Source organism: Labrus bergylta, chromosome 1 (assembly GCF_963930695.1).
Source record: "Labrus bergylta chromosome 1, fLabBer1.1, whole genome shotgun sequence".
NCBI classification, from domain to species: Eukaryota; Metazoa; Chordata; class Actinopteri; order Labriformes; family Labridae; genus Labrus; species Labrus bergylta.
In genome coordinates this window covers 4,261,677-4,286,734 of record NC_089195.1, presented here as the reverse complement: position 1 = coordinate 4,286,734, position 25,058 = coordinate 4,261,677, and the positions used below count along the sequence as shown (strand labels likewise).

The 25,058-nt window shown below is 39.5% G+C and overlaps 1 protein-coding gene across 1 annotated transcript in view; it reads left to right on the top strand.

Moving 5' to 3' along the window:
• The first annotated feature begins 5,998 nt into the window (after nucleotides 1-5,998).
• LOC109987848 (sodium/potassium/calcium exchanger 3) overlaps nucleotides 5,999-25,058 on the top strand; it is a 61,719-nt gene continuing 42,659 nt past the window's right edge. Inside the window, exons 1-2 of the mRNA XM_020639099.3 lie at nucleotides 5,999-6,551; nucleotides 9,980-10,084. Of these exons, the coding sequence (XP_020494755.1) occupies nucleotides 6,356-6,551; nucleotides 9,980-10,084 (301 nt within the window). The 5' untranslated portion in view covers nucleotides 5,999-6,355. The remainder of the gene's footprint in view (nucleotides 6,552-9,979; nucleotides 10,085-25,058) is intronic.

Genomic DNA, 25,058 nt, shown 5'->3' with positions numbered 1-25,058 from the left:
AAATTTGTTTGAAAGATAAATCTGAAATTCTGGTTAAAATATGTAAAGCTTCTCTTAGTCCCACTTCTTCCTTTCTCATTTATATTTAATTTTATTAGCCTAAGCGTTTTACTCCAAAGGGTTAAAAAAAAACAAATGCACAGTTAAACCAGTTGCCTAGAGCCCTGACCACTTTTTCCATTCTTGCTGGAATGTTTCCAGTGCTATTTATATGAAACCTCAGGCCCGACAATCAAGAAACCAACTTGGCCAGGCTCAAGTTTTCTTCATTATTTTTAATTTTCTGTTGCACTCCCAAGTCCCCGCGTCGATTAAATCAGTCATGACAGTCGAATACGTGCTCTATCTCTTACACGACAACACAGATTTGCAGTGACAACCTGTAAAAAGCAGGCACACGTGAAATCAATCCATATGACCTAACTTCTATTGTGTAACCAAAGAAAACCACATGTCATCTGTCATGCTGGATGAATGATAATCTGCAGTGAGATTTACAGCAATCATTGAAAATGAAATCCTTTGTGTTCAAAAGGGGAATGGCGTTCACTTCTGGCTGAGAAAGATGTATTTGATATTGATAGCATTATTTTGTTATCATTTGTAGAAGGTACAGTTAGTTTGGAAGGCATCAGTACAGTTTGGCTGCTGCCCCACAGGACATGACTTTGTGAGCAGGACTCGTCCAGAACAACCAGTTATGAAGTCTCATAAACTTTATAATATTATTCAGCAGCACTGTGCGTGCGACTGCCTTCTTGTTCAAAGTGCTGCATCACTGCATATCAATGAAAGTTATTCCCAGAAGAGGGCAGTGAAAGACATCTTTTTTTTATTGTTTTCACTTTATGATATTGAGCATCTTTGTCAAATTGATAGTATTTGACCTAAGTTAGCTGTGGAGAGACATCAAAACTAACCCCTTGAAAAACATAAACATCCATATTAAAAAAGAGAGGTTGTGTATTTTGGTTTAAGGTGCTTATTTTGTTATTCAAGCTTGATAACTTTTGGTAACGAGAACAAAAAACACTTACCTTTATTATTTACTTTACTCTCAAAATAGAGCCTCTACATAGTGAACTCAAAATAATATGAAAATAGTCCAAAATATTGAATACCTACTATAGAACAGCTTATATTAAACCTGTGTGCTTAAAGGGAGAATTCAAAGTTATTCTATACAAGGCAGGAGCACTCACTTTGAGTTTTTCAGGAGCTCATATTTACTCAGGGGACACTTTATTGGAGATTTTAAGGTTTTCCTGCCATTCTTTGAGGTAAATAGAATTCTGAGGCAACCAGTCCGTGTCTTACCCCGTTTAGAAATCAGCTTCAGTTCTGTGAAGTTTGTGTGTCCAACTCCTCTGTGCGATCTTGTATGAAAATTATTTCATTCCAGACAAATCAACAAAAAAATATGTTTTTTTTTCTGATAATATAATTTTGATTTAAAAAATGTGTTAATGGTAGTTAAAATGCACATGTCATTGTTGTCAGTGTAGTTAATAAGCCTAAATGGACAGATAAAACATGCATTTTAACAAAAGGACATAAACTGTACTGGAGGGGAAAATGGAAACAGTTGCAACAACACCAGAAACAAGCTGTGATGTCACTCACTGCACATACATCCCCATACAAGTTTGGACCAAGACTGAGTGAATAACTGTCCAGGCCACATTATAAAGAGATTTAACAGCTGTAACATGATATAAACACAAATAAAATCAATATTATTTTAAATGTTGCATACATCTAAATAAGTTGATACAATATACTGTAATATTGTACAAATTAATAGTATTACTGTAATAATTCAGATTTTCTTATTTTTTTAAAAACTGGACTTATTGAGACAAACAGCAAAAATGTATTTGTGTAATTGAATGTTTATGCTGTAATGGCTTTGTGATCAATGTTTGAAACCCAATAACCCTATAATGTGCATCAAAACTGTAAAGTGTACAAAAAGTTAGCTTTTAGCTCTGCAATTTGATCAGTAAAGTATTTGTAATAGGGTGAAATCTTGAAATCTTGGTTTCATAGAGTTACAACATGAAATCTTTAAAAGACTAGATTAAACAAATTTCTTTTTTAGGCATTAATATCAAGGTCTTAAATGTTTGTAGGCATAAATTATAAAATATTTACTGACAATTTAACACGTTTTAGAACATATTTTCCAAAACAAGTCCATAAAAATCTCATTACCGCAATGGTCTCAAAACATCAAGATCATTAGAAATAAGAATACATTTATTAACAGTCATGCAAAGTTACTTGAGAGTCTGAATTATATATATAATTAAATTAACATTTTCATTTGATTTAGACTGATTTCTCTCATTACCGCAACACCTTCCACAATCTGCAACCTAAAATATTTGATATTTCAATGAAACCTGTAGGTATTTCCAAAATGATGTGATAAACCTGAAAGGCATAATGTATATACTATGCACATACATTTTAAAGCTATTACTATTATTATACTCATTAAATTGACATTAAATCAACACCTGTTGCGGTAATGATACATGGGTTTCGGAAATGAGGTTGAAGATTTCGGTAATGATAATTAAGTATACTATAAGTAAATACTAAGACTGAGGTATGGTTAAAACCATTTTATAATTTACCGGTAATAGATTGGATTCAAGTTTAATCAATTACATAACATACATGGGCAAAATACATTACGCAAAAATGTATGCATCAATACTTTTTTTATTTTTTTATTCATCCTTTATTTTAGTAGGGAGGACCCACTGAGGCAGGCAGGCAGGCAGAAGGTCACACAATGTTGTTGTTTATTTTCTGTTCATTATTGAAATAGCTCTTTCTAGAATTGCTATAAAACAAACACTGAGACCAGGGGTGCCCTGCAGCAATACAAAAATAGAAACAGCACAAATTTAAATATATTAACAGTAAACAATAATAGCATCTAGACACTGAAACACATATTCACACATGTAAACCATGTCCATTTAAAATTAATTCACATTGTGAAACAGTTGCAATTTCCTTCCTGAGGTAGTTTGGGCACTAGGTCTTTAAACACGCTGTATGAAACAAAAGAGGGCAACTTAGCTATCCTCTGAAGGTCATTCCATATGATGGGTGCAGCAACACTAAAGGCAGTCTTTCCCCATTCAGTTCTAAACCTTGGTGTTTATCCAGTTTTGAGACTTAGTCAAATGGCTCATATGTTTATGGACAGGAGAGTAATAAGGTAAGAAGGGAGTTTACCGATGAGTCCCTTGTAAACAAACAAAATACTGTGCTGCTTTCTTTGTTGACCCAACGAGGACCAGCCTAAAGAACGATAAAGGTCACAATGATGAGTTTGAAATCTGTCGCCTGTGATAAAGCAAAGAGCACTGTGGTATAAGGCATCTAAATGCTTCAAGACAGAAGCAGATTGTGTCTCCATATTCCAAAACGGGCAGTATTGTGGCCTGGACAATCTTTTGTTTTGACAATCTTGGATTTGTTCCTATACAGAAGACCAAGTTGCGGTCTTATTTTTCCAGATAAACAAGAAATGTGAGACCTATACGACAAATCATGATCTAACCAGATACCTAAATATTTTAACTGTTGAACACACTCAATGTTTACATTGTCTACTGTTGACAATGTGGCATTAATGGGTTCAACGTTCTGTCTTGAGAAGATCATATATTTAGTTTTTTCGGGGTTCAGTTTCAATTTAAGATGAACAAGAGTTTGCTGGAGAGAGTTAAAATCGGTCTGTAGCAATGAAAGGGCTTGAGTATTGGAGGGCGCAATGGCATATAATATTGCATCATCAGCATACAGGTGAATTTGACAGTTTTCAATATTTTCTGCAATGCTATTTATATACATTGTAAATAGAATCGGTCCAAGGATAGATCCCTGAGGTACTCCTTTGTTGACCTCCATGAAGGGGGACTTTACATTATCCACAACTATTGCTTGGGTTCTGTTAGTTAAGTAGTCGTGGAACCAGTTCAATGCAGTCTCATCAAACCCAAAAGATGCCAATCTACTAAACAAAATAGGGTGGTCGACTGTATCAAATGCCTTGGACAAGTCAATGAAGAGGGCTGCACATTTTTGACCATTATCGATTGAATTAATTATATCATTTATTACAAGGGTTGCTGCCGATATTGTACCATGGCCCGGTCGGAATCCTGATTGATGGGGAGTAAGGATGTTATTTTCAATTTAAAACATCACGCAGTTGCTGATTTACCAGTGATTCAAAGACCTTCACCAAGCAAGAAAGTTTAGAGATGGGTTGGTAGTTGTTAAAATCACTTGGGTCCCCCCCCCTTTGAATAGTGCATGCGCGCGGGACTTTTAAATAAAATGGTGCACCATAATGTGTGTGTGTGTGTGTGTGTGTGTGTGTGTGTGTGTGTGTGTGTGTGTGAGTACTCTATGAAGGCATACACTTCCTATAGAATATATACAGTAAATGCTAATTACTCTTGCTGTGACCTCTCTCTCTCTTTCCTTCTGTACTCTTCCAGTAGTTCTGGGTTGGTGTAAATCTTTTCTCTGAAGTTTATCATCCTAGCCTTAGCTAAAGCTTTCTTTCTGTCACTTGCTGACTGTTTGCAATGAAACGGGACATAGCAAAATATCAAGTTAGTATATAATATTGAAGTTCATAATATTTATTTAAAAATATAGTTTGTACGGTTAAATTCTCATTACCGAAACACAAGTTCTCTCTACCGCTACTGGACTTAAATTGTAGCGGTAAGTGAGGATGGTGTTTCGGAGGATGAGGAGCCATAGCATGTTTTGCTAACAATAGGAGAGCCATAATGACTAAGCAAATTTTTACTCAATGAACATAAGTAGACATTTACTAAGTATATTTAAGAAAATTTTAAAACTAACATTTTTATTATTGTAGAAAATGACAATATCGGTAATGATAATCAATACTGTCGTGTATGCAGTCTGATAACAGAATGTTTCACTTTTAACTGGAGAAATATGAAGAGTTCTGCTTACCTGGTAGCCATTTTGAACGTACTGGCAGATGTGTTGCTTCATTCTAAATCAAAATGTATCAAACTTCTTTGTGCACGTGTAAACAGTCTTTCAAAAATGTTTCGGAGTATGAGAACATCAGTCAGGGACACTTACATTTACCATAATTTTTCCATAATTATTATACATGAATATTCAGTTTATACATTTTCTGTCATTTGAAAACATCTAGTATAAGATTACATTATTTTTTTTCAGAATATTTTAATTTTACTCTGTTTAAATGACAAAAAACATAGGGTCAGTAAGAGCTGGACGAGTTGCGGTAATGAGAATTTCAGCAGAAAATGCAATAAAATACTAATATAATTCATTCTTATGTTGAAATTACTCTTTGTGCAAGGTCGAGAAGATTGTTGTCTTTATTATAATATTAAGTTATATAACTAAATTTCAAGTTTTATATTTAGAATCATTACTGCCATGGTACTTTAATGGTTTCATGAGAACTACAATGTGACAGTTTTAAAAAAATGAAAAATGTGCTGCAGTCGTCCTATTCTCCCCTAAAAGTTGACAGTTTTACGCTTCTATGTGGTTAGTTTTAGTTGCTTTTTTTCAGCATTAGAATATAAACACGTTTTTGACCTGTACTCACTTCATTCATTGTGTATATAATATTTACAGTCTATATAGCTCCCTCTACCTCTCTCTGTTTCTCTCTCTATCTCTCTCGCTCCCCCCTCTCTCTCTCTCCCTCTCTCTCTCTCTCTCTCTCCCTCCCACTCTCTCTGTTTCTCTCTCTCTCTCTCCCCCTCTCTCTCTCGCTCTCTCTAGCTCTCTTTCTCTGTTCCCCCCCCTCTCTCTCTCTCCCCCCCCTCTCTCTCGCTCTCTCCCTCTCCCTCTCTCTCTCTCGCTCTCTCCCTCTCCCTCTCCCTCTCTCTCTCTCTCTCCCTCTCTCTCTCTCTCTCTCTCTCTCTCTCTCTCTCTCTCAGCGTGCCCTCTCAACACTCAGCAGACGGACGCATCGATGGAGGGCTCTTGCTGCAGTCCTCTGCTGTATTTCCTAAACCACATTTCAACATGACATAAGAAGTAAACACCCGGCTCTATCGGCCAGAAGCTTGTCGGCTTTTTTTATTTTTTACCAAGCAGCCCTCTCAGCATCCTAGCTGTACCAATTTCAAACTTTTTTTTTCTTTCTAACATTCCCCCCACTGCTTCCCTGAAACCCCTCCCCTGTAAGGCTACTTTTTCATCCGCTCCCTGGAGATAAATCAAATCCCTGGGAAAATAGAGGAGGTTGCACGTTTTTATTTTTAAATTATATATTTTTGGACTTCGGGGGATCCGCATGGATGTGGCAGCGGGACAGGGGATGTCTCTGCCGGGTATCCGACTCCGGAATGGACCGGAGCAAGTGATGCCGAGCCAGAAGAAGGTGAAAGCGAGACGGAAAAGACGAAAGGAGTTGGTTTTAATCCAGATTTGCTTGTTCTGCGGCTTGCTTCTGGTCGTCAAGGGGTTTTCCTACTTAGCGGAAAATTCAGGTGAGGATTAAGCACTTTGCTCTGAGGCTTCTTGTTTGTTGAATTGACCTGACACGTTGTAGATCTACTTCATTGCGACGTATCGTGTAGATACGAGACATTAATATTAGTGCAGACAGTTGCTTTGTGATGAACCACCATATCACTACTTCCGCCAATTGCTGCTCTTGCGTTTTCCCACAGTCACATCTGGTGTCAAACATTTCCTCAATTTCTGAACTAACTATACGAATCTACTGTCGTGTGTGACATTCAGCTATCCGTGTAGGCTTATCTGGACATTGAACTCTGCAACTCTCCTTCTTCAGTTGTCTGTAAATGAATGGGCATATAACCACACTTTGTCGATACAGTAGGCTACATATCACGATACATGTGCTACTGTAGATATGATATTGCACAAGAGGGAGTGCTGTTGTACAAAGTATGAGCACAGATTCAGTCATAGTGCTGAATATAATTACAGTCCTGCTGATATTCACTACAACAAACAAGCAGCTGCTGTTACACATCAGTTTTGTGGATAGCCTAGACCTATACGCAACATATTTGATGTGATAATTCATTCAACAACACAACTGGTTCCACAGCTTCTATAGGACTACATGTGGTTCCTTTTGAAATGCCTTGTTCATTCAAATCTTTGTCTTTATGACACTAATATTATTTTGTACTAAATTAAGAACAGTTAAAGCAGAGTGAAAACTCAAGAGATGTAATATTCCATAACAGCGCTCATTGAATGCCTTTTGTCCAATCAACTTAACTGGTCAGAACTAACTTTTAGACTATAAATCCATTTTTACGTTTTGAAACTTTAAATTATTCTTAGGATATATCCCTAAAATATTAACTTTAAGTTAAGTTATATACATGTAGCAAATCTTTACCGAAATTCCCTCTGGGATTTATTTAATTATTTATTTCTGATTAAGTATGTTGACGTACGACGTGTGTAGCACAACAAATCACCTTCATATATGATCAAAATAGGGTCTACAATGTTTTAGAATGGACACAGTGTCAATATAAAATACCTTTACAATCATTCCTTAGTATATTTAATTTAGCCTACATAAACACTGCATATTGTCATGCTGCTGCACAAAAACATGTTTATGGATTTATATCATATGAGCCCCAGTTTGACCTGAAAAAACACTTAAGTGGGCTTCTAGGTGTTTGCACAGGTGCACAGGTAAAATGGTAGACTATAGTGCTCATCTGAGCTTTTCACCATGGGGGAAACTATTCTGGGCTCATGGAGTGATCAGAGGCTCCTGTATATGTTCAGGTGTTTAAGCTGCAGAGCGGTTAAAATCAGGGCAATGAGCCCCAGGGGTTTCGGCCTCTGGATTACACTGTGTCTTCATTTTTGTACGAGCTGACATGTTTGTTAAATTTCACACAATCACAATGAATCCCTGAAAATGAAATATCTGTCCTGCAGAACTTCTTCACAGCAAACATCTGTACCACATGACTCGAATGCTTGCTTTTCACTCTTTTGGTCTTTGAATCTATGTTTGACTGCGCGCCCCCCCCCCCCCCAAACACTCCTTAATTATCGAGTCAGCATCAGCTAAAGTGAGATGCATTCATCACTTTTCCAACGGACAGAAGGCCCGCATGAATATTCATACACTTATGATGTGTGCATCATCAGTGGGACATTTTTTTTTCCTCCTGTATCCTCCCCTCTGCGTATCCTGGTTACATGGAAATACAACAGTGCCGCTCTCTCTGTGTGTGCAAGAATTGGGAGGTGAACAAGAGAAGACACTGGGGCGTTTAATGCGTTTCCCTTGTCTCCATTGTACTCTTGTTAATTCGTAATCAGCTTTCCAGAATATCAATTAAAGTTGATTATTTATGATGCGCTTAATTAAGTTCAGCGAGATGGGGGCTTGATGCCGTGGAGCTGGAAAGCGGAGCACTCAACGCCTCCTCACAGTGGCACATTAATCATTCTCGTACTTCCTTTCCTTCTCTCTGTGTGCAAGATAGGGAATGATAGCAGGAAAGGAGGAAACAGTGCAGCACTGGCACGCAAACCTTACCGCTGCTGCTGCTGCTGCTGCTGCTGCTGCTGTGTGTACTGTAGTGAAGGTGAGGCCAGGTGAGAAGTTCAGTCATGCCCAGAGGTCTTTAGAATAACTGGGGCTTTTTTAATTCCATCTGAATCCCTCTCTTAGGCCAGACTTGTGGTTGGCAGGGTGGAAAGGGCAGAGATCTCCTGCTGGGCTCCCTGAAGTATGAAATGAATTCACTGGTGTTGCCACTTTCTTGAAGAATGTGCAGATGTAGCCACAGTGGGAGCCCCACTTTGTGCGCTGCAATGTTGCTCCACCCACCCATAGAGCATTTTGTTTTGGAAAATCATGATATTTCCCTTCAATGTATGAATTTTGGGGGAAGGAGTGCTGGGGAGAAGATACAATACTGACACATCTGTGTTGCACTCCTCCAGCTGTGTCCTTCCCTACTATTACATAAAGAATCAAACTTTAAGGCGTCGGAAAGGAGTAAAAATTGACATATTTATTATAATGCAACTGCAACATCCACGCCAGGGCTGTATCCAAAGGGGTGGCCAGGGGTGGCATTGGCCCCCTTGAAATTTGATTGACCACCCAAGGTACCACCCCAAAATCCAAATCTATGATTGGCTATTTGCCCAATCAGAGGCGGGACTTGTGTACAAATAAACTATTCTGGCTAAAGGTAGCCCCTGCAGCTCCTCAAAGAGTATTTTTTTTTATAGATTTGAATTTCTGTCTCAGATATATCTAGAAAAGTGGATTCCTCAGAGAATAATAATAATAATAAAAAATAAAAATACCTAGCTAATAATTAAATGCTTAACCAAAAACAAGCGGAAAACCTTTAAACAAGCTAGCAGCTGCTCAGCTTGCAGCCCCTCCCTCCCCTGACCTCCTTTGCCAGCTGACATTGTCTGAGAAACAATAACTAATATCAAACTGCTTTTTCCCATGTTGTTAAATGCTGTCATTACTGGGTTCGTTTGTTTTGGAGAGCTGTTGACCTCTGTGGTAGAGGAAGCACGCTCTTAAATGATGAACACTCGCAGGGCACATTGAGGCTCAGTTATTAAAGTTTCTAGTAAGTTAAGAAGAAAGACTGAAGGGAAAAGGATTGGATATACAACACAAATTGATAATTTGAAGAGAGAGCTTATATGTGGCTGCCCTACTTGTAGTATATTTGTCAATGCTCCTTGGCTTTTCTTTGCTATTTCGTCTGCTAAATTTATTGTAGAAATGCGATTGTATACGTGTTTCAGCAGCACTGCTATCATACCAAGCTTTCATGTTCTGTGTGTTTAAATGTTACTTCTCGATGCTGTAGCTGCACTGCAATGTCCTTGAATCTATTTTAAACTTTTCACTGTGACAACCATCTTCCAGGTTTTGACGTCTCTGGCCACAGCAGCGGCGACCAGGAGAGATGGGGAGGAAGGAGGCTACTGCAGGAAACAAACAACAGCAGCCTTGAGAACTGCACCGCTCCAGGTAAGACGGAGACAAGATGAAAGAAAGAGGACACTGAAGTGTCCCCTCCATCCCTCCCTCCAGAACAGAGAGAGAGAGAGAGAGAGAGGAAAAAGTGAGAAACAAATCATCACCTGACATGTTCTGTCTTTTTACCCTTTCTCTTCCCCTCCTTGATGTGGGGTAACCCAGTTTGGGAGGTCAGATGATTTCCCATGAGCACCTGCGGCGATGCTGTGGCTGCATCAGCACTTTCCATTCTTCATCACTTTTTTACTAAAGATCCTCCAGGTTTCAATCTCACTCCTTCTCTTCGTTTTGCAACAACTCTTTTACCCCTCATATTCCTTTCCTCTGCGTTTCCCTCACTTTTCTCCCTGTGGAGGCAGAATTTACAGAAAAAAACTGTTTCCATGGCAACCTTTTATCTTATAATCAAGCGGCTTCTGTTCGAGGCGCTTTAAGGATGGTGTGTGAGGATGCCGAGGGCATTTTGTGCAGCTTCTTGTTTGTAAAGTTTAAACTGCACACCCTAGTTGAAGGGGTTGAATCGTGCATGTGATGGCGCCCTTCAGATTAGGAGAACAAATACCAAGTATTGTCATTATTACTATTGTGCCACCTTTTTCACTATAGTCAATGGTTAATATTTAAGGGATATATCCTAAGTATTTTTTTGTCTATTTTTTTTGTAAATGTAAAAAAATTGGAATGAGCTCATCAGAATTTCCTTGAACCAAAAGTGACTTCTTTGAATAGCTTCATTTGTTGTCTAAATCCCGAAAAGAATCATCCCTTACTTTTTCCAAATAAAGATCGGGAAGGAGAAAATCCACACTGTCAATAACGTGGATCTATCGTTTAAAATGTCTAACATGCGAGTTACCATGCGTCTTTGCCGTGGGAAATATGAAAAGGTAGAGACAGTAGAGATGTTCGTTGCAGCTTGTGAACACAACATTCAAACAGGGCCCCTCCTCCTGGGCTCAGTACTACCAAAGCACAGACTCACCACAGGGTTAGTGTGCACGTTTACTGTAAGTTACCGTACGCTAGCACAAGCTAATATCCTGTGTTTGGCACCTGTCTGTAACAGAAAGCAGGGCCAACTCTACGCCGGCAGGTCAAAGCATAGCAAAGGTTAACCCATTGTTTTTGGAACGAGCTTTACCTGCTTGGTGTTTTCACCTCAATGTGATTGTATTTTCTCTTCTTTTCTGCTAACTCCAAATCGTCCGTCAAATTTTGCGGGTTTAAATTGTTTGCAATCGCTGAATAGTACCAACTCCCTGACTCACCTGAGCCCTGTCATTGACTGGGAGAAAAACACACACCAGCTCCCTGCCCAGAAACTTCCAGAGTCCACCAAAACAAAAAGAAAATCGAGGCAGAGGACTCTGCAGACACAGTCACCACCACTCATTTATAAACAAACACTATATAGAAATAATCAATCTCATCCCTAATGGTCTTTATTACTCATTTGGGTCTGTGCTTTCCCTCTGTGCAGTGCCTGTCAGCACCTGTGTGTCTGATCGGACTTGAAGCTGTTGTTAGCACTTACTGACATTGTTTCCTCCTCTCTAGATCCTCGCTTGTGTTGTACTTCCTCTCAGGTGTTCGTTGCTTTGGACAAAAAGCCTCTGCTCAATGAATTGCAGAGTTGTAAGTCATAAAGAAGTTTCAGTAATTCAGTCTGTTTCTTAACCAGCTGAAATCTCCTTACAGGAGTCGTAAAGAAAAATGCACATCCAAGGTGTGGCTGTGTTGTAATCTAGCCTTTACACTGCATGTCACACCCACCCATTCACACCCTTTCACACACTGATGGTAGTTATCGCTATGTAGTATCATCCATCAGAAGTAACTAATCCCATTCATACACCACCACTGAAGCAGTGGGAGCAATTCAGGGTGAAGTGTCTTGCCCAAGGACACATCGGACATGTTGCCCAGCTGGGGATTGAACCCTCGACCTTCCGGTTGAGAGACTCTACCAACTGAGCCACAGCCGCCCCCTACTAGTACTTGGGTACTCGTGTACTTGTAATGTTTCCATACTCGCACAGCCGTGTTGTCATGGGCTACAATATTTCAACTGTAGCGTCACAAGTGTAACTGAGCTTTCTGGGTTTGCCTAACTGAATATACTTAGAGTTGGGGAAAAAAAGACACAGCATAGTATCGCAATACTTTGTGTGGCGGTATCAATTCATGGCTGCCAAGTATCAATATTTGTATTATATTAATAGCAAGTATGCTTTTTAAAATGTTTAATTTCTGAAAGGGGTTGCACAATTCATTTTGAACAAATTGCATTGTTAATAATGACTGTCATTTTACAGTTGTCCATACATGTTTGTGTTCAGTTGAGTTGGATTAGATTGAAATGCTAACAGTGCAGACTGTGAGGAGCTTGCAGCCTTTTCACAGGGTTTGACTTTTATCACAGTGTTGGTCAGTCTGTGGGCTTGACTCCCATTGTGTAGGGAGAAAAAGTGACTTACTGTAGAAGTACATATCATTAATGGGGATAGAAAGGGTAAAACAAATGTAAGTTAATTTGCATGTGTGGGCCCACAAACATCATGCCACCCCTGCATTAGTCAGCGCCCCAGTTAAAAACAAAACAGCAGAAATGTGCAGAACAGTAAAGTGTTTGTTACTATAGACCTGTGGAGAGTCATATGATCTGGGATTTGAGGAAACACTACTACATATAATTAGAGAGTACTGTACTTGTTCATGAGGTAATGTGAGCGCTCCAGCATTTACATTACTTTTAATGCTCATCCCTAGTTAGAACTCCACAGTCACCAAAAAACGTTACGACGTTAAGAAGGGAATGGGAGTACATTGGGTGCTCCTTGCTGTTGAAGTGTATAAGTGGCAGGATGTAAAGGGTGACTCTGCTGCAGAATACCTTTACAACTTGACATTTGTCTTTTTTACCTCCTGGAGCACGAGGCGATTGGCCTCTCTCGTGGTGTTCTCTCCTGAGCTCATTAAGCAAAAATGGCCGTCATCAATCTCCTTCCTCATCCACCCAAGGTCGCCGCTGTCATCTATAAAGGGAGCCGAGGTCAAAGTGCAACTTATTCTCTCCTCCTGCTTATTATACAGTAGCTGCTCTTTCCTCCTCTTGTGCTAAATTTAAAGCTCATATACCCTCGGTGGCTGCAGCCCCTGCGTCCCTCCTGGGTGCAGGAAGATTGTGCAGATTTTTGCTGGGAATTTTTTTTTTTTTTAAGTGAAGGCCCACTCTGGTGATTTCTGCTCCTTTCCCACTATGAAAGACATCAAACACACAGGAGATAGTGAGTCATTCTTCAAATGACCTTTCAGGGAGAGAGGAATCTGCAATTTTAAAAGGGTTGTAGATGTCTGAAGGAGGGCTTTCAAAGGACATGTATGGCCTGCAAGGGGTTAACAGGTGCATTTTGTAGGTTATGTGAAGGGCTGCAAATCACATTTTTTCCATGATCAAAGATGCATCTATCCTGTTAAAATGTGACTTTTTCCTCACAGTCCAGGGTTGAAATGTTTTCTATAAACTGCCTGAAGAGCTTCTATTTTAAACGTAGAGGCATCACATCCAGGAAGTGGTGTGACATTTACGTTGCGAGGCAGAAAGTGAGTCTGTGAAAGTGAATGTATCCGACCTTAATGCAGGACAATGCCGTTTGCATCCCATCACAGATCTGCTATTAATATATGAACATGTTAATCACAATTATCACCATCTAAATGTCATGGATTGTGAAGTTGTAAATGTTCCAGTGTTAATGGTCAAGTTGGCAATTATTAAAGTAACGTAAAAGTCTTTTCAAATCAGCGTTCACAGTTGAAGGTTAGTTAAGAGTCAAATTCAAAAGTACATCATTAAAATAAATGATCCCAAACAAATCAAAAACCTTCTTGCTTTGAAGTTATGATTCGTTGTTCAGGGACATTTTCAATTTAGGTTATGGTTTTTCTAACTGAACAAAACCCCTCACACACAACTCAATGAAAGCTGATGAGAGCATGCATCAGTTTGGTTTTTGATGCAGGAAATAAGCCACAGTTATGGGTGACATAGTTTGTTTTCCTGTGTGGTTGAAGTGTTCTCTGCATGTCGGTGTCAAGTGCACAGCCGTACTATCCTTTGTGGGAAAAGATTAAGACCACCATGCGATCTTAGCTGTATTCACCACAACAACAGAAGAGTCCAACCTTTTCTCTAAATGATTATCAAACATGCTGCTGTTTTCCAAAAGAAGTCAATAAAATACTACAAAATAGATATGAAAAAAAAAAAACATTTATACCTGGTTATTAAAGTATGAGTACTTTAAAGAATCTAGTATCAGACCCATAAATAAATAACAGTCAGGCAGCCTGACTGACTGTAAACCCCAAAATAGCAGCCTGATGGAAACACTGTCAGGGGGATCACAGAGGTCAGCAGGATTCATCCTCTGGGAACCATAGATGTTGTTTCTGTCAGCTGGCCAATCAGCTTAGCGAGTCATGTGTGTGACGATGTTGTAGGTTGCAAAAGTATTTGTGCACAACAGATTGTGTGTGTGAACGTGAGTGTGTGCGTGTCCGCTGATGAGGAAGCGTAACAACATGCGCCCTGTGCCGAGAGAGGAAGCAGCTCGGCAGAGGCTCTCGCTGATTGTTGCCTGAAATTATCATCCTGCTGATCGAGATAAGGGGGGAGAGACGGTCGGAGAGATGGAGATAGAGAGAGAGAGGCCCTCATTTGCTAATTTCTTCCCTCCCAGCCACACATGAAACAAGCGCTCATACCCGTCATTACATCGCTCTCACTGATTTTAATTCGTAAAGACCCTGCTGCTACTAGTGATTTCATTGACTTGTTTAATCTTCACAACCCCTCTCAATCACTTTCGCATTTTGGGAGAATTTGCAGTTGCAGGGAAAAAGAAGGGAAGCACTGACAGAGAGGGGCTGCAAGTGTAAGGAGTATCCCGATAATGTTTAAACCATGAAGAAACCAGAGGATTCCTATATGTACAATATGTAGAATTTTATTAGAATTTTCAAAATATTTTTAAATATCTAAAATAATTGAAAACGGTTATATGTTTTTTTTTTATTATGTACTTACATTACCTAAAATATTTCCATAAGTAATCAAAGACAGAGGAATCCTTCATTTTATATTTGTAATGGATCGTGTCTTGTCGTGGCTGCCGCCATGACAGACACAACATGTAGTCATTGCTGTGGAAGCACCGGATGTTACGTCAAAGAGGCTTCATGAGGAAGCGGGTCCTGCTGCTGAACGCTGTCGTACTGTTTCTGTACTGTTGCTGCTGTGATAAAAACGTCATGTAAATTATACTTGAATACATCGTCGTAAACATATTCTCTTCCTCAGGTCTGTTTCACCTGTTCGTCTAGTCTAGGATCTAGTAGGAGTTAGTTTTCATTAGTGGGTGGGGGTGGACTAGCAGAGAGAATCACTCCCATGATTCCTCGCCTGCATCAACGTCGTCTTTTGTTATAGTTTTGATTGAGAGCCCCCTGGTGGCAGATTTGACATTGCCTTTAATTGTATAATTTTGTATTTCTCCATTAGCTAAATGTGTAATTTTTTAAGCTATTTTCCTTAATTACATAATTTAATTTGACCAAAGTAAATAAAACAGCAGGCTTTTATCCAAATCAGTTTTTGCAAGTTACTGTTTTCTGGATGCGAGAGAGGCTGGGAGAGGCTAGGAGTCGAGCTGCCACTTACAAACGGTAGCATGATTTTCTTTTCTTTTATTTAAAATAGTTTTTGGGTCTTTTTATGCCTTTATTTTAGAGATAGGAATGTAAAGAATCAGAAAACAGGGAGAAAAAGAGTGGGGGGATGACAGAAAGGAGGACTTAAGCCTCTGTACATGGGGTGCACGCTCTAACCGCTAGGCTACAGACACCTCTTAGCTTGATTTTCTTTACCAACTTTATAGCTTGGTTTATACTCTTCTACTGGGCGCTACATTCTCTGCATAGGTCTCCTCTTTTCAAAACAAACGGCCCTGCTTATCAAGAATAAATAATGATGAATAAAGTCATTTAATGTTTCATATCAGTGGCTGAAATAAATCAGTAGAAGCTGCTGGCTCAGGTGCAGCTAACATTGTTAGCTAAGTTTTTAGCTTCCATGATGTCCTCTTATTATCCAGCCAGGGGGTTAAATAGGTGAGAAGGGTTAACTTGTGATGCTTCATATTTATAGTGAACAAGAGGAAACCACATTACCTTTGAAGAGAACTGAGCACAGTCATGAAAAAGCTTTCATCTACATAAAGCACGAGACATTTTTTTTCAACACAAGGCCATGTTCATACACACACTTTTAGAACCAGAGGTCTGTACAGAAACATGCAGCACCAGAGCATGCATGTTTATCTCATTTGCAAACACAGGTGTGTAAAGTAACCCCAGGAGCAGGTCTGTGTGTTGAAGCATTAGCTGTGTGATTTGACAGATAGCGAAATGGGTATCCCGAACATGTGACTGCACACTGCAGGGGTCTTTCCCCGGAGGCTGTCCCCCCCTCCGCCTCTGTTATTAGCCATCCTCTCTGCTCCGCTCGGCTCAGCTCCCACGCAACACTCCATTTTAGGAAAGGAGGCTGCGATGACTTAATCAGGGCTTCCCTGTGAGAAATGTTATGAGCGCGCTGCATGCCTACGGTGGGATCTTGAAGGAGCAGCGCCTCGTTAAGAGTGGTATTGATTAATGTGAAGGTGCTGGCCCTTCTTTCTGCAGCGAGTGGGAGTGTGTTTGCAGCACTTGTGTGTGTTTATTTGCCTTACTTTAACGTAGGCAGCCTCTGGTTCCTCCCCATGTGCCAGAGGCAAGTGGGCAAGCATCGCCGTGATGCAGCTGATGAATTAATCACATCAGAAAAAATGATCACTCCCTAATACTTCAACAATAGAGCTACACTAATCAAATGCAAAATTGACCCAGGGGGGCTAACACAATGATTTCCTCTGAGAAATCAATTCTGCCGTATTACAATATTAGCTTTGAGTGGGCTGCCCTGTCAACACAAAGACAACAGCTGCATAAACAGTTGCAGATGGTGGCAAAGTTCTTTCATAACTGCCTAACGTGCAGATTGGCAAAGTCATCTTGTTATGTTATTGCAGAAACAGGAGCTCAGGGTGCTCAGGGGAATAAGAGCGATCCATCACAGCAATTAGCTGAGCGAGTCAGAGAGTCCCCACTACATCAGCTCACGCTGCTTGGCTCCCTGTTTCCCCCTCATTTCCCCCCTCATTTCCCCCCTTCTCTGTTTTTTGTTTGCTGCTGTTTCCCTTTATTTCTGCAGCTCGCTGATTGTCATGTTTCTTCTGTGCATCTCGCCTATCTCCTCCCCTTTACAGAGGAAATGCTTCCAACTTCCCCTGCTGAATTATAGAGTCCAGGTTGTTTGCCAGCAGCAAAAAGTGGCTCGACACACCTTTAAAAGATTCATCCTGCTGGTGTGACTGTGAGCGATGTTGAGGCCGTTTCCTGAGTGCCTCGAACATTGTCTTTCCCTGCTGCTTTAACAAAGAGTTTTGGAGGACATGAGGCAAACACGTCAAGCATTTTTCTGAACAGCTTCTGTATGACCTTCGAGATAAATCTGTCTGCATGTATAGACTATAAATAATATTTTGACATTCTTATCTTGCATAAAGCTTATTTGAAAGTGTGAAAATAGCAAAGGGCTCATTTACATGTCACAGTTACATGCTCTGCAGCCTAGTTTGGAGTGCATTACACCATTTTCTTTTTGTTTTTGTCTTTTCTTTCGTGACAACTAGTGATGGGTACGAGTACTCGAGTACTCGCCGTTGACCCCATTAGTCAAGTAACATTTTATTACTCGCGCACATGTGCAAGCGCTGCGTTTGGCTACAGAACTTGAACTCATACAGCGTTACATGTGTGACCCAGCTTTTTGTTTTCACCTAACTGAATATACTAGGTAGGAAAATAATTAACAGGATACAAACGTATGACTTCTCCGGCCACGGCTTCAGCTTTAGTACACACCGAGCCAGATTTCAGCAAAAACAACTGTTTTACGGCAGCTACGGCAACTCTCCAGGAACATATTATTACACCGGAAGCAAAAGCACAACAAATACAGAACCGTCTGCTACACCTGCGACATGTCAGTCAAGAAAAGTGATGTCTGGAAGTACTTCGACAAGAACGATGAAGTTAACGATGCAAGATATGTGGCGTTAAATTTGCATACCATAGAAATACTAGTTCGATGCTTAACCACATGCGCTTAAAGCTAAAGGAGAAAACAGGCAGTCTCGCATCACGTCATTTGCTAGCCCTGTTAGCACACGTCGTTGTTAGCGACATCGTTGAAATTGAAATCGCTTTCTGCTGTTGGTTATTTATTTATATTTATGTTTAAATATTGGATGTGTATGTCATTTTACAGGCATTAAGTCTACAATTCAGGTCCGGGAGGTCCGTGTCTGACGGACCCTTTTTTTTGTTTACGGTTTAAAAAAATATATATTCATCTGCGGGTACTCAAGTACTCGTGCATGAGGTCATTTGAGTAATCGAGTACAGGGATTACTGTAAATTCCCACCCCTAGTGACAACGCGACCCATTTATGGATTTGTTTCTTAGGTAGAGCACTTTCCTTCATATCTTCTTGAGGTTTGGTATAATGATGCAGCATTGACGATACACCCAAAGGAAAAAAAAGGCTGCTCAGATGAGCTCAGATGATAGCCTGAGGAAAGAAAGATGGAGAAAATAGGTATCGTGGCATGACTACCAGTAAACACAAACATGTTGTTGTGCTCTGCTGTAACACATGAAAGGTAAAAAGGTGCTGACAGAATATGATAAGATGTTTGACGGGCTTTATGGATCAGGATATTTCAGTCTTTCAGATTGCATTCTTTTGAGGAAAAGCGCTCCACATGAAGAAGTCGAGCAGCTGGCGGGCTGTGACGATGACTGACAGATCCACAGCTCTACAGTGGTACACCAGGCGCTTAAAGAACTACCAAGGGATCAAGCATGTAAACAACCAGGCTGAATTATTGTCTTAACATAGAGTGAGAGTAGTTGCTATAACTTTAGCTCCTGTGAACATTACTGATGAATGATTATGAGAATCTGTCCATGAACCCTGGTGCTGGCTGGAATTCACTTTGAGTGGCAATGACGGATTAATAATGCAGCTTCATTGGCTTTAATAAAGGCGTCCAAATTGCGGTTTTTGGTCCTGATTCTTGTTAGAGTTCTTAAATTGGGTATCTGCTAGAAGAATTGTTTTGAAACTTGTATGTATAATATGGAGGTTTCTTTAAAATAATGGTCTGTTATGACTCTGCCCAAAAAGTTGATTGAAAACTAGTCTCCCCTCTGACAAGGCAAATAGCCAATCATAATTGCCAGTCAGGCTTCAATGGTGGCCATGGCCCCCCCTTGGTTCTGCCCCTGCCCCTTAAAGGCTTTATATGTGATTTTTCACACTTAAATGTAATAGAAATCAAGTGTATGCTCTGAAAATAACTCTGTGAGTCATGACTATCTACAATGGGTGTAACACCCGAGTCCCACTGTCTGTGATGTTTTCAGAGTTTTCAGAGTCCTATCTTCAGTTTATTTACATCGCCCGGCCGGCCGGCCGGCTGACTCCTCCCCTCGTGTATAAAAGTTGTTTAATTGAGGGACTAGAGAAAAGAAGAATAACATACTGTACTCACTGCTTAACTGTGTTTCTAGATCACGCTCATTTCAGGTAAATTTACATGCAGTGTGAAGATACCAGCATAATAAAGATCGCTAGCATTAGCATGCTAGCACAGCAATGCAGCGCAAGTTGTTTTGGTTTCATGCTGGTGCTCAAGGGCGACATCTACTGGATCAAAAAATCACATATAAAGCCTTTAACAAGAAACGCGCAATTTAAAAAAAAAAATAATAATTTTACAAAGCACTCTTGAGAAAGAATATATAATTGGGGTAATATGTAGTAGAGCTGTGAAGAAGTGCAGACACTGCCGATAGAAAGACAATAGTCTAACCACTTGGTGCAGTACTGTCATCACTCTTAAATAAAAATGTCACTCATATATTTTTAACAGTCAAATAATGTTCTGTAAGGTACCTGCATTATTTCAGCGCTATGAAAATGCTACAAACAGTTTCCTATTTTATAATAAATCACTGTTGCCCTTCATACTAAATACCGTTACTGATGCAGTAGAGTTTCTTCTTTCCATTTTCTCTCATTCATCTGATCTGAATGCAGCAGTGAGGCCATTTTTTCCACAGAGATGAATCATGAGCAGTTGAGCTTTTATACATGGATTCAAAAGACTGAAGTTGACCTGCTCCAGAGTACACTGTACAGCCCAGGTTACCATGGTGATGTACACTGTTTAAAAGTGAGTCATCCGTGTTGTTTTAAATGGCCAAGGTTATGCCCAAACTTAACCCCCATGAGTTTTTCTTTTCACTGATGGACCTCTTTGCTGATGGGCTGGTGGATGTGTGAATCTGGATGTGGTCACTTTAGGAACCTTTTGGAACATGTTGTTGATCAAAGCGAAAAGGCTTTCTTTCAGCAGACACTTTGATCAAATGCAGAAATCTTCTAGTTTCAAGCTGCTCTTCAGTGTTTTTTTTCTAAAAACTGATTGCTTGAATTCTCCCTGAAAATGACCCCATTTTCATTTTGCATCATTTTGTGTTCAAAGTTTAGTTTTTTTTTTCCAGCCACATTTCCTTCCCAGTTATGCTTCTGAAAGAAAGTCAATGAGAGAAATCTAGTTACAAAATAAGGAACCGTTGTGGGGCAGCACAATTAATCACAAATTCATCATTATTGTAATTTGAGCACTATGGAATAACCAAATTGCAAAAATCTGAGTTTACTGAAATAATTTAGTAAAATATTATGTACAATTAATAAAAATGTCTTCTCGATCAGCATGCAAACATTTGACCTTTGGATGGAGGCCTGAGTGTAATGGTAATGTTTTAGCATCATTGAATGCATCCATCCATCAGCTACTCTATGATGAATTGGTGTCTATTGAGTGCTGATTTAATAAAAACAAATTAGATTAATTTTGGATTCAGTTGGGACATGATACAAATATATATCGTTTAAAACATGAAGAACAGCAGATAGACAGGGAAACTTTGAGTAAAAGGTGACATGCACTTTTTAGTTTTAGTATTTTTTGCTCATATGCAGGCTGAATCTGCGTCTTGTCTGCGAGTCTAGATGACATAACTGTAGTGTTCAGGCGGGGCACTCTCCTCTAAGGTGGGTCATTTGTGAATGTGCTGTTGTGGCGCTAGTTTGTTATGGGATGTGAGTGTCTCTTGTAAATACAGAAAAGTACAGGGGTACATAACAGATACTGTAAAGTGGATACTTACTGTGGGTAGTAAAGTTACAGACGTCAGTAGAAGTTGTCCAGATAAACTCAGGTTCAAGTGTAATGATTGTGCCTACATTGTGATGGCAGCACTGAGTGCATAGAGATCCCAACATCTCATAATCATGCTTCACTTATTAGTGCTTTTATTCACTGGTGCTCTAACTATCTCGGCTCATAAAGTTTTCTTCTCTTCAGTCTGAATGACCAAAGCCAGAGATTATGTGTCGGCAAAGTATCAATCAAAGATGACTTTATTCTGACACCCTGACTTTGCAACTACTCAGGGTTAAAGTTATGGAGACAGGGGAGTGGTGAATAAATCACCTGAAGTTATTTGTGTCGCATGCTAAACGTTGTCAGAACAGGTGACTCACTTTGTGGACGAGCTTGTAAAATATTGATTGTGAAGGCTTTTTATTATTTTTTTGTTTTTTATTTGCCTTTTCTGATGCCACACAATTTTACACGAAGGTAACATTATTAATGTAACAAACCTGCAACATCAAGTGGAATGATGTTCTTCAAATGACAACAACTATTTGAGAGGATCAAATCTTTGGCTTAGTTCAACAAGCATGCACTTCCTTATCTGAACAAACATCCAGCTTCATGCATACAGGACACAAAACCACAGAGTCACATCTGAGTGTCCAACAGTCCACAGCCCTGGAAGGCCAAGTGAGCTGCTGCAGTAAAGTAATCCAACCCAATACAGTAGCTATTGATATTTTGTCTTGACTTTATGGGTTGCAAATGAATAACAGTAGTTCAAAATGTTTTGGGGAAAAATGGCTGTTATAGCACAGAAAGATGTAAATACACTCTAAAAAAAAAAAAATCAATTTCATATTTTATTTTGTTGGACTGCTGTGTTACATGTGTATATTTCTGGAACAGCTATAACACACTACACACACACTACACATTAAATGATTAAATTACTTCAATAATAGCTACTGGTGCAATATTGAAAAAAACAAAACCATCAATGCTGTCCCTCTTGAGACTTGTTTGTTTGTCCACAAAATTAATGATGATTCTCACTTGATTCTCTCTTAGTCACTCAGACTGCTCGCTTGGAGGAATTGAGCCGCTGTACATGTGACGCACACACTAACCACTATAGCTACCGGCACCCCAGACTCAAGATTTAGAACCAAATTGAAAAGATTTATCATGAAATGTTGAGTGGCTTTACCTGATTTTGTCTTTTTCAATCCCAATCTAACTTCTGTACGCAGCTTCATAATTAATGATTCTATTCTTATTTAAATAAGAATAGAATATGTGTGAAAAAAAATCTTATCAGCGACCTCCACAAAGAACTCCCCCATAAAATAAACATATTGAAAACAAACAGAGTCATGAATAGTGAATGATATGTCAATATTATCCTCAGCTGAAGGGTATTAGACTCATGATATATGTGTATATATGTGTATGTATAGATGTTTGTTTGTTGGGGCAAAGTGTGTGAGTGCTCTCAAGTGTGCAAGGAGGGGGGGAAAAAGAGCGGGAGTCCTTAAATGTCACATTAGTCAGCACGGTAACTACGCTCACGACATGCGATGTGTCAGCCCACATCATCATCGCCCACTGAGCATGTGCAGAACAGGCCCCCAGCCCTCCACGTGCGCTCAGAATATGCACGAGATGAACACGGGGATGAGCTTGTACGGGTCCCTGAAGGCGGGGAATGCAACTTTAATCACCTTTTTTTTTTTTGGTGTTACTTATTTATTTATTTTTCTTTGTCATGCTGAGTGCCATCGTCCCTTCTGGTTGTTTTTTTGTTATTATCCTCACTGTTTTGCTCTGCTGTTTTGTCCCGTCACCATTAAGCATCGGCAGCTTCTCATGACGTCTGCACCTCCCAGGGGCAGCAGTGACTCCTTGTTCATTGGCCTGGATCAAACCTCTTTATCATCTGTGTGAGGGAGAGTGTCAATGTTAAACCTCACATGAAAACTCTCGGTGCTCTCTCTGCTCTTACTCGCAACCCCTGTCAGATCAATCTCCCTGAATGCTTTGCTGGCAGCAATATGCTGTAGTGAGCTATTTTTAGACACAATAATATTTGTAATATTAAAGTTCACATATTCACCATTAACTAGCATATTAAGCAGCATATGTCTCCTTTACAGGTCTTTGTAAAACCTAATTCTGCATAAGATATGATAAGATAAGATATACTTGTATTTTTCCTTTATGGAAATTTTCCTTGGACAATTTACAAGTTACGCAGAATATAGAACAATTCCACAGAGATTAAAAATAAACAATTTCAGGGAACTGGAATTCAGTGCATACACACGTCCACACACAATAAATCCACCACCTCACATTATGGCAGTAAAGATTAGTTTTTAAGTCATGGTTAGCCGGAAAGTCCATTATTGCACAGGTTTTTATTTAATATATTGCACTACTGTCTTACTGTATCATATTTAGGACCCGACTGATATGGTTTTTGGGGGCCGATACAGATATCAATAATGGTGAGGGAAAAAAAATGGATACCAATAAGAATCTTTCTTAGATCTATTTGCAATTTGTAGAGCTAGGTACAGATATACACATTTACTGCATTTATCTTGACTTTTGGTAAATATATATAATGAAGACAAGATGGTTACTCATCTGGAAAGTAACTGCGCATGTACGTGCATCACTGCTTGACACTCTGGAGAGTGATAATGCTTTTTTTAATCCATATAGTGCCCTCTGCTGGTGACAGCCAGAAAGAGAACTGCTAGGACTTGAGCCGCTGTACATGTGACGCACACACTAACCACTATAGCTACTCCTTCACCCTCACACTCCTGCACGCAGCCTCCGTTCCTCAAAAGCCAACCTCCTATCTCCCCCTCTTAGAAACAAGCACCGAACCTGGGGGGACAGACCTTCTCTCTGGAACTCACTCCCTACACACGTTCAACACTGCACCGACCCTCCTACTTTCAAATCACTTATCAAAACTCACCTCTTCAAACAAGCTTTTAATGTATGATTGTGATGTATTTCCTGTTTTCTGTAGTTTACCTTTATTGTTGTAATCTTTATGATTTGTGTGTAATGTTGCAATGTCTGTTAGTCTGTCCTTACTGTGCTGTTCTTTCTGTTTTTAACTATTGTACAGTGTCTTTGAGTTTTTAAAAGCGCTTATAAATAAAATGCATTATAATTATTATTAGTGTAATACAATGCTGCTCAAATGACATTTCATTTGACTGGTGAATAAATCTATTTACATCGGCGCACATGACCGACAGTCACTGGAAAAACTAATATCGGCTGATATTATCGGCTGGCTGATTAATCAGTCGGGCTCTTATTGCACTGTCTCTGTTTTAATGTTTTTTTTAACTTTATTTAACAATCATTCTAATTGCTGCTCAATTCTGCAAGTATGTTGTTGAACTCCCCATAAGGAGTTACAATAGTACTTCATAAAAGAAGGTTATTGTTGGCAAATTATCAGTGAGTAAAGAACTTGTTAGTGGTGAAGATGTGTGCATTTATGTGTGTCTTGCAATCAGTTTCAAACTTTCTCTCC